The sequence below is a fragment of the Aptenodytes patagonicus genome, chromosome 17, assembly GCF_965638725.1.
Source record: "Aptenodytes patagonicus chromosome 17, bAptPat1.pri.cur, whole genome shotgun sequence".
NCBI lineage: Eukaryota > Metazoa > Chordata > Aves > Sphenisciformes > Spheniscidae > Aptenodytes > Aptenodytes patagonicus.
This window is the reverse complement of record NC_134965.1, coordinates 9880143-9892294: the sequence shown is the minus strand read 5'-3', so window position 1 is coordinate 9892294 and position 12152 is coordinate 9880143. Positions and strand designations below refer to the sequence as shown.

The following is a 12152-nucleotide window of genomic DNA, read 5'->3' as shown; positions in this document are numbered from 1 at the left end:
CTCACTTCCCTCTAACATGATTCCAGACTTGAGAGAAGTATGTTAAAGCCTGAACTTTCCTTCCAGCTCTCCCTGTTCGGAAGCTGTAAGCATTCTTCTGACTGAAGCAAAAACTCATCCTAATGATTGGCAAATAGCAGGAAGCCTTAACTGGAACTTACTGCCCAGCTACCTTCAGAAGAACTGAAAAATGCATTAAACTTAAGCTCCCATTAAGCTGTGGAAAATTGGTAAGGGATCCTCCCAAATAAATTGCCCAAGAGACTTAAGTCAGTCATAAACTAGTCTTACAGAAAGGTCTCCATCCACTTCGAACATTTATCAGGACTTCCATACCTTTTAATGCAATGACTTTACTGGCAGGGTTCATGATAGCACTGTCAGCTGAAATTGGTCTTCGAATAGGGTTGCTGGGGTCATTCATGTCAATGATCACCACTTGAGCCTGTTCTCCTACTTTCTCTCTTATGCAGATGAATTTGTCAGACTCCATTGTCAGAGTGCTGAACCCAATGTTTGCTGGGTTGATGCCCAGATTTTGGAGCTGGAAAAGAAAAAAGGTTTAGCATTAAGTTACTACCTTGGTATAGACATGAACAGCTTTTCTGAAAGTCGCAAGAGATACTAGGCTTCACATATCTTTTTGTGACAATACAACCATGCTACCCAAAAATGGCACGGCACACAAATTCTTGCCCATCTTCAATTAAGCCCAGCAGGCTTCCTGAAGAAGCCCTGCAGTGTTCAAGCACTTGGTGCCTTGCCTTCAAGGTCCATTTACAACTTACTGTTTTGAGAACTCAACTTTTGAACCCCTCATATGGTTTAAGGCACATTGAACTTGCCTGCTCCTGGCAGCTGTGCCAGAGTTGCAGCTTCAGCACTCACTCCCACCAGCTTTGCTTCCAGAGCCCTAACTTATTCCATTGAGCTTGGCAGCTATCACTGTTTAAAGCTTAACATCACATGTGAGGCGTCTGAGCTTTATCTTTATCCTTGTAGAGTTAAAAAAAGCTACCTGTCTAGCAATTAGCCTAGTCCTGTCTAGCAGCAAGGCTATACACCACCCAGGAGGCAGAGCTAACACATACGAGATGGACACTATTGAAATCAGAAATGGCTCATCCACAGCCGTACTTAACACAGAAGATATCAATAAACCACCTCCTTTTCTGCTGAGCCGCAGTCTGCTTCTGTAAACCTGTAAATGCATACCTTTAAATTATGTTTCTGGTATGGCTTGCAACAAAACACAGTTTAGTTAATACCACTTCATTGTGTTTGCAACAGGCTAGTATATTAGGAAACACAGTAGTGTTAGTAGAAACATAGTCAGTAGTGAAACAAAGTTTATTCCATTTTTAACAGTAGAAATGCAGAATGGTTAGTTCACCTCACATACAGATACCCGGCTTGTGGGTGGATATACCTTAAAAACTCAAGATCAGTTTTCTACCCTTAGGGGAATTATCACTTCTAATACTTCAGATATTTTTCTTTCTGGGAAACTGAATTTCAAGCCCAAGGTCTCCCAAGAAGGGCTCGACCTTCAAAGCCATTTTAGTACTATTGTACTAGTTTGAAGCAAAACACTAAGCTCTTATCAGCCGTGCTCTGTACGAGCTCCGAGATGACCACGCCTCAGCCGCTCTGTTCCTGCCTACTCGCAGCTTCTGATAAAGAGGGTGCTTTACTATACTACCCCCTTTGCCCCGGCTTTCAGACAGCACATGCGAGGAACAAGTAACTTCTAAGTTAACAGCACACCAAGTTAACAGAACAAGCTTCATAAAAGGCACTTCAGTGGATCATCTACATCACCCAGTGAATCAAGACAGACAGATCTGGGTACAGTTTAAGGTTGAGACTCAAAAGAAGTCAGTTTTAGCTCCTTGGGTCTGCTGAAGGAGGGAATTTCTAGATGATTCGGCCTTTGTGTATGGTTCTCCGGTCACTCTGCATTTAAGTCCTTTGTCCTAAAGGACACTATTTCATTGAAGTTACCTTGCTCTTTCAAGAGAGGACTTCACCATTTGAAGCTCCTCACAATACCAAAAACATGTTCAGGCTCTTTAATGTTTAAGGGCTCATTTCACAACTAGTTTACAGAGAGATAACACTGATCTTTTAGTAAATTTAGGTCTACCCAGCTTTTCTTCTTCAAAAGATTTTACGAGAGATAAGACTAGAAGCAGAACAGATTTAAATGCAACTCCTGAAGCTAGGCACCAAGATAGTTACCATGACTGACTAGCTGAAGCCATTCTTCCAAGGCAGAATACCTACGCTTCCTGTAACTTAACACAGTGAACAGTTTCATTCAAAGACAGCTCCCTTTACATCCATCCACCTGGTAATAAGGCCAGGAAACTTTCTGGTGAAAGGCAAGTGTTTTATCAGCTCTCCCAAGGTTTAGTCTTAATGCTACAGCTATAAAAAAATCAATTAAAAAAATAACCAAACCCTACCTCCTTGACAGGTCAGAACTCTGTTACTCAGATTTAAGTCAGTGTTTGAGGTCCAGCATCACAGAACCTGACCACACGTTCTTCAGCAACATGGACTCACTTAGAAGATTTCAGATTTAAGTTCACATCTCCCTTTCACACCTTTATTTGGGTAGTGTTCCCTAGGCCTGAGACTCTGATATTTGTACATCAGCTAGGCAGGGCTGTATGGAACCTGGTCACACCCCTGCAGGCAGAGAAGGTTTGAAGATGCAAGAGTTGCACCTGGTAGAGCTGGAGAGACTTACTAGGATGTGGCTTTTCCTTTTGCTAGGGCTGCAAGCTTAACAGGTGCAAAATCATTTATCAAGCACTCCATTTCCTTGTTTATTTGGTAGAGGAGGGTAGCTTCAGAGTGCCAAGTACTCTGCCTGGCATCACTCACAGCACTATACTCAAACCAACACTGTTGACAGAACAAATCGAAGAAGCAAGTCCCAGCAGATGGCAGACCTCTTAGGGAGGTCTAGACTTAACCACTCAATTAAAATTGCGAAGATATTGCAAGACGGGTTTATCTTAATCATGATCAAACTGCCATCTGCTAGGTGTCATGTCTGAGGCATCCAACCCTAGTAGTATTGGAAGATGTGGCCCTTTTTAAACTTAAGACCATTTCCAAAGTCTAGGTATTTCTTTGAAAAGATTTAGACTGGCACTGGAGCTCTGAAGAAAGCTTGGAGAAGCTTTCTGATGGAGGCACGACCATTAAGTACACAAGCTCTTTCTGCTAACATTTCATCTTTTAATCTCAACAGATCCAAGTGCACGAACCAAGTCTGCTTCAAGCACCGAGACAGGAAGTTGACTCTAACGGTGACAATCTCTGCGCTTGATTACACAAGAGTGTCACCAGCCAAGGGTGGCACTTGCTCTACTCAGCTGGTAAGGTTAATGGTAACTTTTCTTGGCTGCACTCAGACCTGATGCACAGACCTTTTGAGAGTATAGATCATTCGCTGTACTGCAGGCTATTTCCTTGCCCAAACAGGCTAAAGTTCAGGTGAGTGAGGCAGGAGTGTTTATAAAGCTAAGCAAAGTAAACAGAGACTGAGATTACTATTAGGAAACACGACAGGAGGTATTTCTTTGGAGGCTTTTATTATGAAAATTTCAATACTATGCCATGTACAAACTCCTGAGTTTGCACTACAACTAAGAGTACAGGGGTTTATGGCAGATTTTCTACCCCTTCTCCTCTTACCACAGAGAAAAGAGAACCACACACACAAACGTTTAGTATTGCACTCATCTAGGTCCACTACCTTTCACCAATTCACAAACAAGTTTAAAAGATTGTGAAAAAAAGAAGGAATCATAAGATACTCCTACATTATACTACAAAAACCACTTCCTTGGCTTTCAAGCAGATATGAAAGCAGAACTTGCTAGCTGTGCTTGGGCAACCAATTTACAGCTCAAGTTATTTTACACCAACATTTGTTGGAAAGTTCAGTTATACCAGTCTCCTGAAAGCATGTTGAGAAGAAAGTGTTCTGTGAAGTAGCTGGTCCATTAGAGTGGAACCATGAAACAGGTTGCCAGAGACAGCAGCAACTCTTCTGTTCAGCAGAGACGTTGCCTTGAAGGACTCCTCTAACTCAAGGTTGGATACTTCAGTCAATTGCAGGCTGTACTGAACCATCAAATTCTATGACAACATTTATCTGAACAGCGTTGAGAGGTGAATCATTATAACATGGTAAGTGAAAGTCTCATTAGTAAAATTATTTTTTTCACTGGAAGATAATTTCAAGTACATTCTTGGTAACTTACCCAGAGAAGTTGTCATACTACATGCATGTTTGACATCAAACTGAGTGGTAAAACTGCTGACAAGAGTCTCTTTGTTGACCCCTTCCTGGAACATTTGCTTTCTTATGACAGTTTGCTTAGCTGTCAAATAATTTCTCTTTGCCTACCAGGAAGGGCACGGAACTGCTGAGTACGCATTTCACCTCAACTCTCTCACTCAACAGGATATAACCACTGTTCTTGTAGCCACAAGCAGCTGCTTAGCCTGTGCCCAGACTCCTTATCTACATGCAGCTAGAAATCACGTAGCTGGGAAATGCCGGTTAACAGAAATATTCCCAGTCTTTTGAGAAGCATGGAGCTCCTTGATGCGTGGTGAGTCACCTTAGCTCTATTGCAAGGCTGTGCTTTACTAGGCTTTGATTGAACAAGGTAGACACCAGGCTACATTTCAGCCACCCATTTAGTTCCATACATGAAAATTAGCAAAGCAAACTTAAGTCGCACAAAAGATTTATATCCGTGCTGATCTGTTAGTTACTGACTGCAGTTCTGTTAACACAGGAGTCCCACAGCCAGTCAATGGCTCCAAAGTACTTCATGTTTACCAGCGCAAGGTAAGAGTTACAGTCTGTGACAGGCTAGGAAGTTATGTTTTCAACAGATAAAAGACCTCTATAATATTCAAGAGCTTTTCTATATCCTTCCTATTTTCTGCCTCACCCTCAATAGGCTGAGGTAGCCACCCGGTCTCAGCAGCCACAGGCATGCTGTGTGACTATTTCAGTTGCAAGCCACAGCTGAGAACCACTGGCTGCCATTACTTATCTTTGGTTAAGCCACCACAGTCCCAGCACAAAGTGCTAGTGAGTACTGCCACCAAGACAAGCAGGCCTGTTGACTTCAGTACCTGCCACGATGGACATGCCAAGAGGAATAGCTTATAAACTGCTTAACTAATTGTTCCTATCCAATTAGTTGACACACACACACTCCTCAAGACACTTCAGTTCTTCACAGCATTCTTTGTTACAGATTTTCCCTCTGCAAGAATACTCCAAACTCATTGGTTTTAGGAATTCAGACCCACTAAGAAGCAGAGGGCAAGACCCCCACCAAAACAGCGCTAGGCACAGCAGTCCTGTCTTTAATTCCCGACTTAAAATATCAAGAAAAGACTTAGCTGCTTCAAATTAATGCTGTTGTAGCAGAGATTTAGTGTTTTAGGATGTATTAAACTGTCTCACTGCCAGCACAATACATGGAAGCATTTTGTTGTTCGTCATTGTTAGAATGAAGTAGTCAATGTGTAAGTTTTATTATGATGCCTCGGCTGTCCAGTTTTATTAGCTCTTTGGCATAGCTAGCTATGATTCTGAGAGCCACCCAAGTACCACCACGCTAGAACAGCATAGCCACCATTCAGGTTTGCTCCATCAATGGCCAATAGATACAAGAACCCTTTTCCTAGTTTAAAGGAGTAGTTCTGTCTCAGCATCAAGCGCACAGCATGAGCTGACAGTTTTCTGTACTGTCTAGACAAGTCTACAGAATAATTTAAGGGGTTTTTTTAATATATTTAGGTTCAGAATGCCTTAATGCCTTAAGTCACACCAGTGACTGACTTACACACAGCGGTGTGCCTGGTCCAAGTTCAATTTTTAGGTATTTCAGGGTAGTACTACTAAATCAAATGGCAATCACAGTTCATCACCTGCTAACTTGTCTGGTTCCTTCTCATTCATCAGGAATGAGTAATCTTAGAAAAGGTCTGTGCACCCACCACCGTAAGCAGTTGTGTTGTGCTTTCACCCTCAAGTACACAGAGGCACCAACTTACGGAATCCCTAAAACCTGGATACGAGCAGCCAGATTTGCAATCATTCGACATACTGAACTCTGATCTCCCACTACACGCCCATTAGACTGTTTCCTCATGGCTACTTAAAAAAAAAAAAAGTAGCACTATAAAGTTTTATAACACGAGTCCAGTAGTTTTGATAGCACAGGAATCAAGTTTCTCCGTGGAAACTCCCAAGCAAAAAGTTTCTCCACAGCGTGTTGTTGATGTTCTTTTGTGGCAAGGCAGGCATCTACAATAGACAATACAGAGATAACATCCTACGTATTTGCGACTGCTGAGATTTCAGAGGTATGTCGCGGGACTCAAACAAACAAGACCTGAAGCCTGACTACACATTTTGTTTTTAGACTTCACTTAGTAAATATCCAGAAAGCTTACTTAGCCCTAGTAAGCTAACTGCTTGCCACATCTTACTTGCTCAGACTAGATCTCTAGCTCAAATTGTGGGGACAAAGCATGCCGTACTGCGTACCAAAGAGACAAGACATTCAGGAGCACAACAGTGCAGGGCTTCTGGAGCCTTTAACTCTTCATTCCCGTATCGCCTAGCCAAGATGCTGACAACCACAGATAACGCCAGCATGCCTCGAGTAGTGTAATATGGAGTGCAACTGGGTTGAAGCTTAAGATCAGGACAAGCTTTGTACAGACAGTTACTTGACCATTTTCTGACCTGCAGTAGTGGATCCATGGAGAATGAGTATTGTACTACACATGGTGCTGACTGTCAGTCTTTTAGATTAATTAAAGCAACTCCAACGATAGCCTCGCAAGAACTTTCCCATTTACATCCATCACCTGCCTTTTTATGAACAGGGCTCCAGTTGGGTACCTTGTCTTTCGTGAAGCATCACCTGCAAGCTTGCAAGTGTTGCGCAACACCTGTATGACAAGTTTCCCAGATGATGTAGGTCAGGCACAGTTCAAGAAATTGTATTATTGAGTCCATGAGGACCTCCTACAAACAGCCTGGAATACGCTAAAGCAGTTCCGGACAGCAAAAATGTAGCAGTATCAGTGTTTCTGCTCTCAAAGTTTACTCCAACAGCAAGTCAGAAGTTTCAGCATGAAAACAGTACCTCTGAGAATTCAAGTTCCTCAGAATTTTTTCAATGAAATAAAATGAGGAAGTTCGGTAGTTACGGCAAACTGAAGCATTATGGGCAAGAGCCACGCACACGTAGGCTCAGAAGGCTGGACACCCAGCCTTACAAAAGACCAGCTCACATATGCAGTTGTAAAAGATACTGGGTAAGTCCGTGCTCTAAGTTAAATAGGAACAGGGGAAAAAAAATACAAGTAAACAGATAAATCAGTCTTTAGTCAGAACAGTCATGTTCCGCAACAGTGCTGGCCTGAAACCTATCAGCACTTGTGGAGTGAAGTAGATGAGTGTCTTTACGTAACAGTACTCATGTCATTAGAGACCTGGTAGTGGGTCACACGCAAGGTTTGGATCTTAAATAATGTATCATAGATGCATTTCCACAACACTTTATTAAGAGCTGGGCTACCCAGAGGGACGAGTTTCACCTGAGTAACAGAACATCCTCAATACCCAGTTCTAGGCCATGCCACTACCAGGCGAGAACGCTTGCTCAGAGCTGAAGCTCTGGTCAACCGAAAAGATTCTCCTGTCAGTGCTGCTCGCTAAAGAAGAGTCCAGGGCTACACCTAAGCTATGAATTCTGGCCTGGTTTTAAACTGATGTTGAAGTAAAATCATCCAATGCTCAACAGTTAACTAGCTAGACAAAAGCCAACCATGGCAGCATTTTTTAAATCTAAAAATAACGCTACAGACAGTGGTAATTCACACAGCAAAATAAGTATTTTGCAACTGTTCTTTTAACAAGGTGTCTAGAAATTAAATTCTTTCCATTTGGGTTAGAAAAAAGTCACTACAAATCACGCAAATCCATCACGATGTTAGTGCCCACCACAGTCCCAGTTAGCTAAGCACAAACCACACACAGACGTTGACACCGGAGGGAAGCAGGGCTACAGACGGGTTGCTTGAAGCCAGAAGACCCCGCCTAGGTATGTCGATGCAACTTTTATTATACAAGTTCTCCTCAAAAAAATACTTTTCAGGAGTGAAGCCAAGTTTAATACCATCACAGCTACAGCAACTCAGGATGAGAAGCGTGGCTCGTAGTACTTCGCCCTACAGACTTGTCAGATAGGAAGTACACATTGCACAACTGTATCACCGCTTCCAGACCCCTCCCTGTACTCCAGCTTCACGGAGAGGCATTAAAGGTGGCATTAAAGGTGGCTGCTTATTTGAGAAGGCAACCTCGCATTCCTGCAGTGGAGCGATTTTAGAATTTGTTACTGGTGCCTTTAGAAGGCCACGTTAAAGAAACTGAAGGCCATCACTTGGAAATAGTCTCTTAGCATGTGGTTATGGTTTAATGACACCCAGCCCTAGGATTTGTTAGAGGCCAGCAGACAGAAAGCGTAGACCTGGCACTCCTGTGCCCGCACTGCCACAGCTGTGCTGCAGGGAAGCCCGCAGTAGCTTTCACGTTTCACTGCAATATGTGGGTTTTCTTCACAGAAGATGACGTTACAAGTCAGAACATCAATAAAATGATTTAATACGTCCTTACGGTTATAAGACGTCTTAGCCTCATTAAAAAAAAAAATAAATAATTAAGCAACACACGGAGACAGCTCGGCCACCTCATTAATTTACCCCCCTCGCCCCCTCCCCTGCGGATCCCGCGCTGAAGCGGGATTTCCCACTCGCGCTGCCCTGCGGGAGACGGACTCTCTCCCGGGAAGCAGAGAGGAACCACCCGCGCTCTCCCCTCCCACCGCCGGGCAGGTGCTCGCGTGGGCACGGCGCCAGCCTCGCCTACACCACCGGGACGAAACACACTCCACCGCCCAGCGCGGGGAAGGCAAAGGCGGGGACCGGGCAGGGGCTGGATGCCCGGCGCCGGGGCCCGCACCTCGCCGCCTCCCCAGGACACGGAGGAGCCCCGCGGCGCCCCAGGCCTTCCCCTCGCGTCCGGGCCCGCACGGAAGCAGCGGCGGGCGCGCTGGAAGGTGCCCTTCGGGACGGCGCAGCGGGCAGCCCGCGGCGGGAAGGCGCTGCCCGAGCTAGACGCCGGCAAGGCCTGCGGGACGGCGGCCACCCCGCCGCCGGAGGGGCCCGGGCCGCCCCGCGGCCCTCAGGCAGGGCCCGCGGACGGGCCCGGGGCCTCCCGCCCAGGCACCGTCCCCCAGCGGCTCCTCCGCCTGAGGGAGCGGCCCGCCCGCCCCGGCCCCCGCTCCCGCGGCCCCTCCGCGCCCACCTGGAGGTGCTCCTGGAAGCGAATCGGCAGGATCTGGGCCATGGCGGCGGCAGCGGGCTGGGGCTCCAGTCCGAGGCCGGACCGGAGTCACACCTCAGCGGGGTCCGGGCGGCGCGGGGAAGCGGGACCGCAATGGCGGAACGGGCCAGCGAGCGGGGAGAGCCGCGGCGATCCGGAAGCTGCCCCCGCCGGCGGAAGGATACCGCCGCGGAAGGAAGAGGCCTGGCCTCACCTGCCGGGACCGGCCTTAACTGCGCCGGCCGGGCGGAAGGATCGCGGCGAGCGGCGTGACTCACGGGCCGCGGAACCAATGAGAGCGGCGGAGGGATCCGCCACCGGAAGGGACTATTTCGAGCCTCATCACTCCTCCCTCCCCGGCCTTTTTTTTTGCCACATCATGCGACCGAGGTGCGGCTGCGTCACTTCCGTTCCGCGCTCGTCGCCCCGGTGGGTCACGTGCGGGGGGCAGAGCGGCCGGGCAAGGTGACTCGCCCGGGGCTGCGGGGGGGGGGGGGGGGGGGGGGGCGGTTGCCGTGGAGACCGGCGGGGGGGGGGCGCGGTTGCCGTGGAGACGGGCGGGGGCGGGCCCGGCCCGGGCCCCCGCGGCGGCTGAGGAGAGCCCGGCGGCGGCGGAGCGCCCGGCGGCTTCCCCCGGTCAGCGCGAAGCCCCAGGCAGGGACGTGATGGATTTCCCCCCCCCCCGGCCCCGAGCCCGGCAGTCCCGGGGCGGTCCGAAGGCCTCCTCCCATCTAACGCCGTCGGTCAGTACGGCAACGCGACGGAGCTTCCGCTTTCCTTCCGCGCTAATTAACTTACGGTGTAACTCCCGCCCGGAGGAACCGGTGAAACTTAACTCTCTCCACCGGACCGCCGCACAGGGCAGTCCACGTGCAGGCCCAGCCCCTGCTTTTCTTACAGCTTTCCTTATTTTGCAATCTCGGGGTTATTTCCCCATACCATTTTTGCTTTGTATTAAATTCACAAATTCAAAACGTCCGAGCAGCCCTGGAACACGGGGGGGGAGGGGGAGGGAAAACCCCCTTCTTGCTACTAAGTAAAAAAAAACCAGAAAAAAGAAACAAACCACCAACTGAAGTGATAAAGCATTAGGCTCTGCCAAGAGACAGATAGCCCCAAGCAGGAACGGGCGCTCTAGCTACTGGTCTCAGACCCAGCGTGCGGTGCAGATGTCATTTGACCCGCAAGTGGCTATGACATTGCAAATATAATCGTAGTAAACAGCAATAATTTGTGGGCTTTTGCAAAATCCAGACTACAGGTTTAGTCAAGAAAAAGCGCTGGTTTCTCAGAAGCAGAGTCTGAGCAAGAGCGTGAAAGAACAAAACCCTTTTCCATCTGAACCCAGGACAAGGGGCCCAACGAAAGAGGAATCAAACATGCCCCTTCCTACGAGGACTGATCACAACCCGTAACTGCTTGATCCACGCGCTCCCTTAGGAGCTAGAAAGGCGTTAATCTTGCTGCCGTTTCTGCACTCTCTACGCACAGAAAAGGGGCAGGCGGCAGCAATTCTCCTGCAGTTAGGAACCCTGCCACCGAAACCTGCAGGGCAGCCGCAGGCATCAACCGCTCGCTCCTGTGATTGCCGTTGACAGCTACAACACTGCTCGAGTTAAACCTCTTACAGCCTCTCCGGGTGGCACTCGGCCCTGCGGGGCAACCGGCGGTGCATGCCGCAGCCGCTCCAGCTCTTCGAGACACGAATCGCGCCTTCTTCACTGGGTTCGGCCTCAGCTTTTTAATAGGTACAATCACAAAGAGGGACAGTTATCAGACCTACCACCTTCTTTATGAGGTGGTATTCCCCGTAAGAGAAGCCCAAGGTTTCTGAAAGCTGACGGTCGGCTAAGCATTCTGCCTCTATACTGCACAGGCTGTAACGTTTTACGCCAAGTGCTAAGGCTTACTTACAACGTACTTACTTACATCACTTTAACAGTTAGCTAGTTAGCTGAAAAGCAACTGAAGTACAAACAACTGAGGCATGAAAAGTGACAGTAAGTTCTTCCAGTTTTTGGGAAGTTGTCTTCTACAAAATGTTACTTACTGAAAGTGAAAAATAGCAAAAAAACCAAGCTCCACACTGGAACATTTTAGGATTATTAAGGTGACAGAAGGGGATTGCCTCTTTATTGAGAAGGAAACAAACTTTATGATGACAAAGCATCACAGCTCTTTGCTTTTTATATACTCGAGTCGAGGAAAAAAGCTAGTATTACCTTGTGTATTCTTTCTACACGTTTGAAACGGTCGTTCTTCAGACCAAAATCCATACATTTTAAAAATAGCAGTCACCAAATTCAGAAAAGCAGCCCACTAGGCAGCAGGCCTGCTGACGGGCTGCAGGACATAAGCTGGCTGAGCACTGGATTGACCGCTGCGTTGGGGTTTTTCTGCCAAATGGAAAACACACAGTGCTAAGTCATCCCTGACAAAAATTATGCAGTTAGCAAGAATGTGAAAATGTTTACAAAATACTTTGCGTACAAAGACATCTTCACCCAGAGCCATCGCTGTACATGGTACAGCGCAATACACAGCAGGAACAACACTGTCTGCAACAGAGAATGCAGGTGGCAAACGTCCTTTTGAATTTAGACCCTGATGGTTCCAGCGTTAGATGAGCACTTCCTACACACCTTCCTGAGTAGTGGATGAGCATGAAGATTGCACAGCCACAATCAAAACGGATAAAAAGTGA

The 12152-nt window shown here is 47.3% G+C and overlaps 1 protein-coding gene across 2 annotated transcripts in view; it reads right to left on the bottom strand.

The window, feature by feature from the left end:
• CLTC (clathrin heavy chain) overlaps positions 1 to 9691 on the bottom strand; it is a 35212-nt gene extending 25521 nt beyond the window's left edge. For both annotated transcript variants that reach the window (XM_076354341.1, XM_076354342.1), the window contains exons 1-2: positions 9431 to 9691; positions 337 to 544 (exon numbers count right to left, since the gene is read on the bottom strand). In XM_076354341.1, coding sequence (XP_076210456.1) covers positions 337 to 544; positions 9431 to 9472 — 250 coding nt within the window. In that variant the 5' untranslated portion in view covers positions 9473 to 9691. The remainder of the gene's footprint in view (positions 1 to 336; positions 545 to 9430) is intronic.
• Positions 9692 to 12152: the final 2461 nt, after the last annotated feature.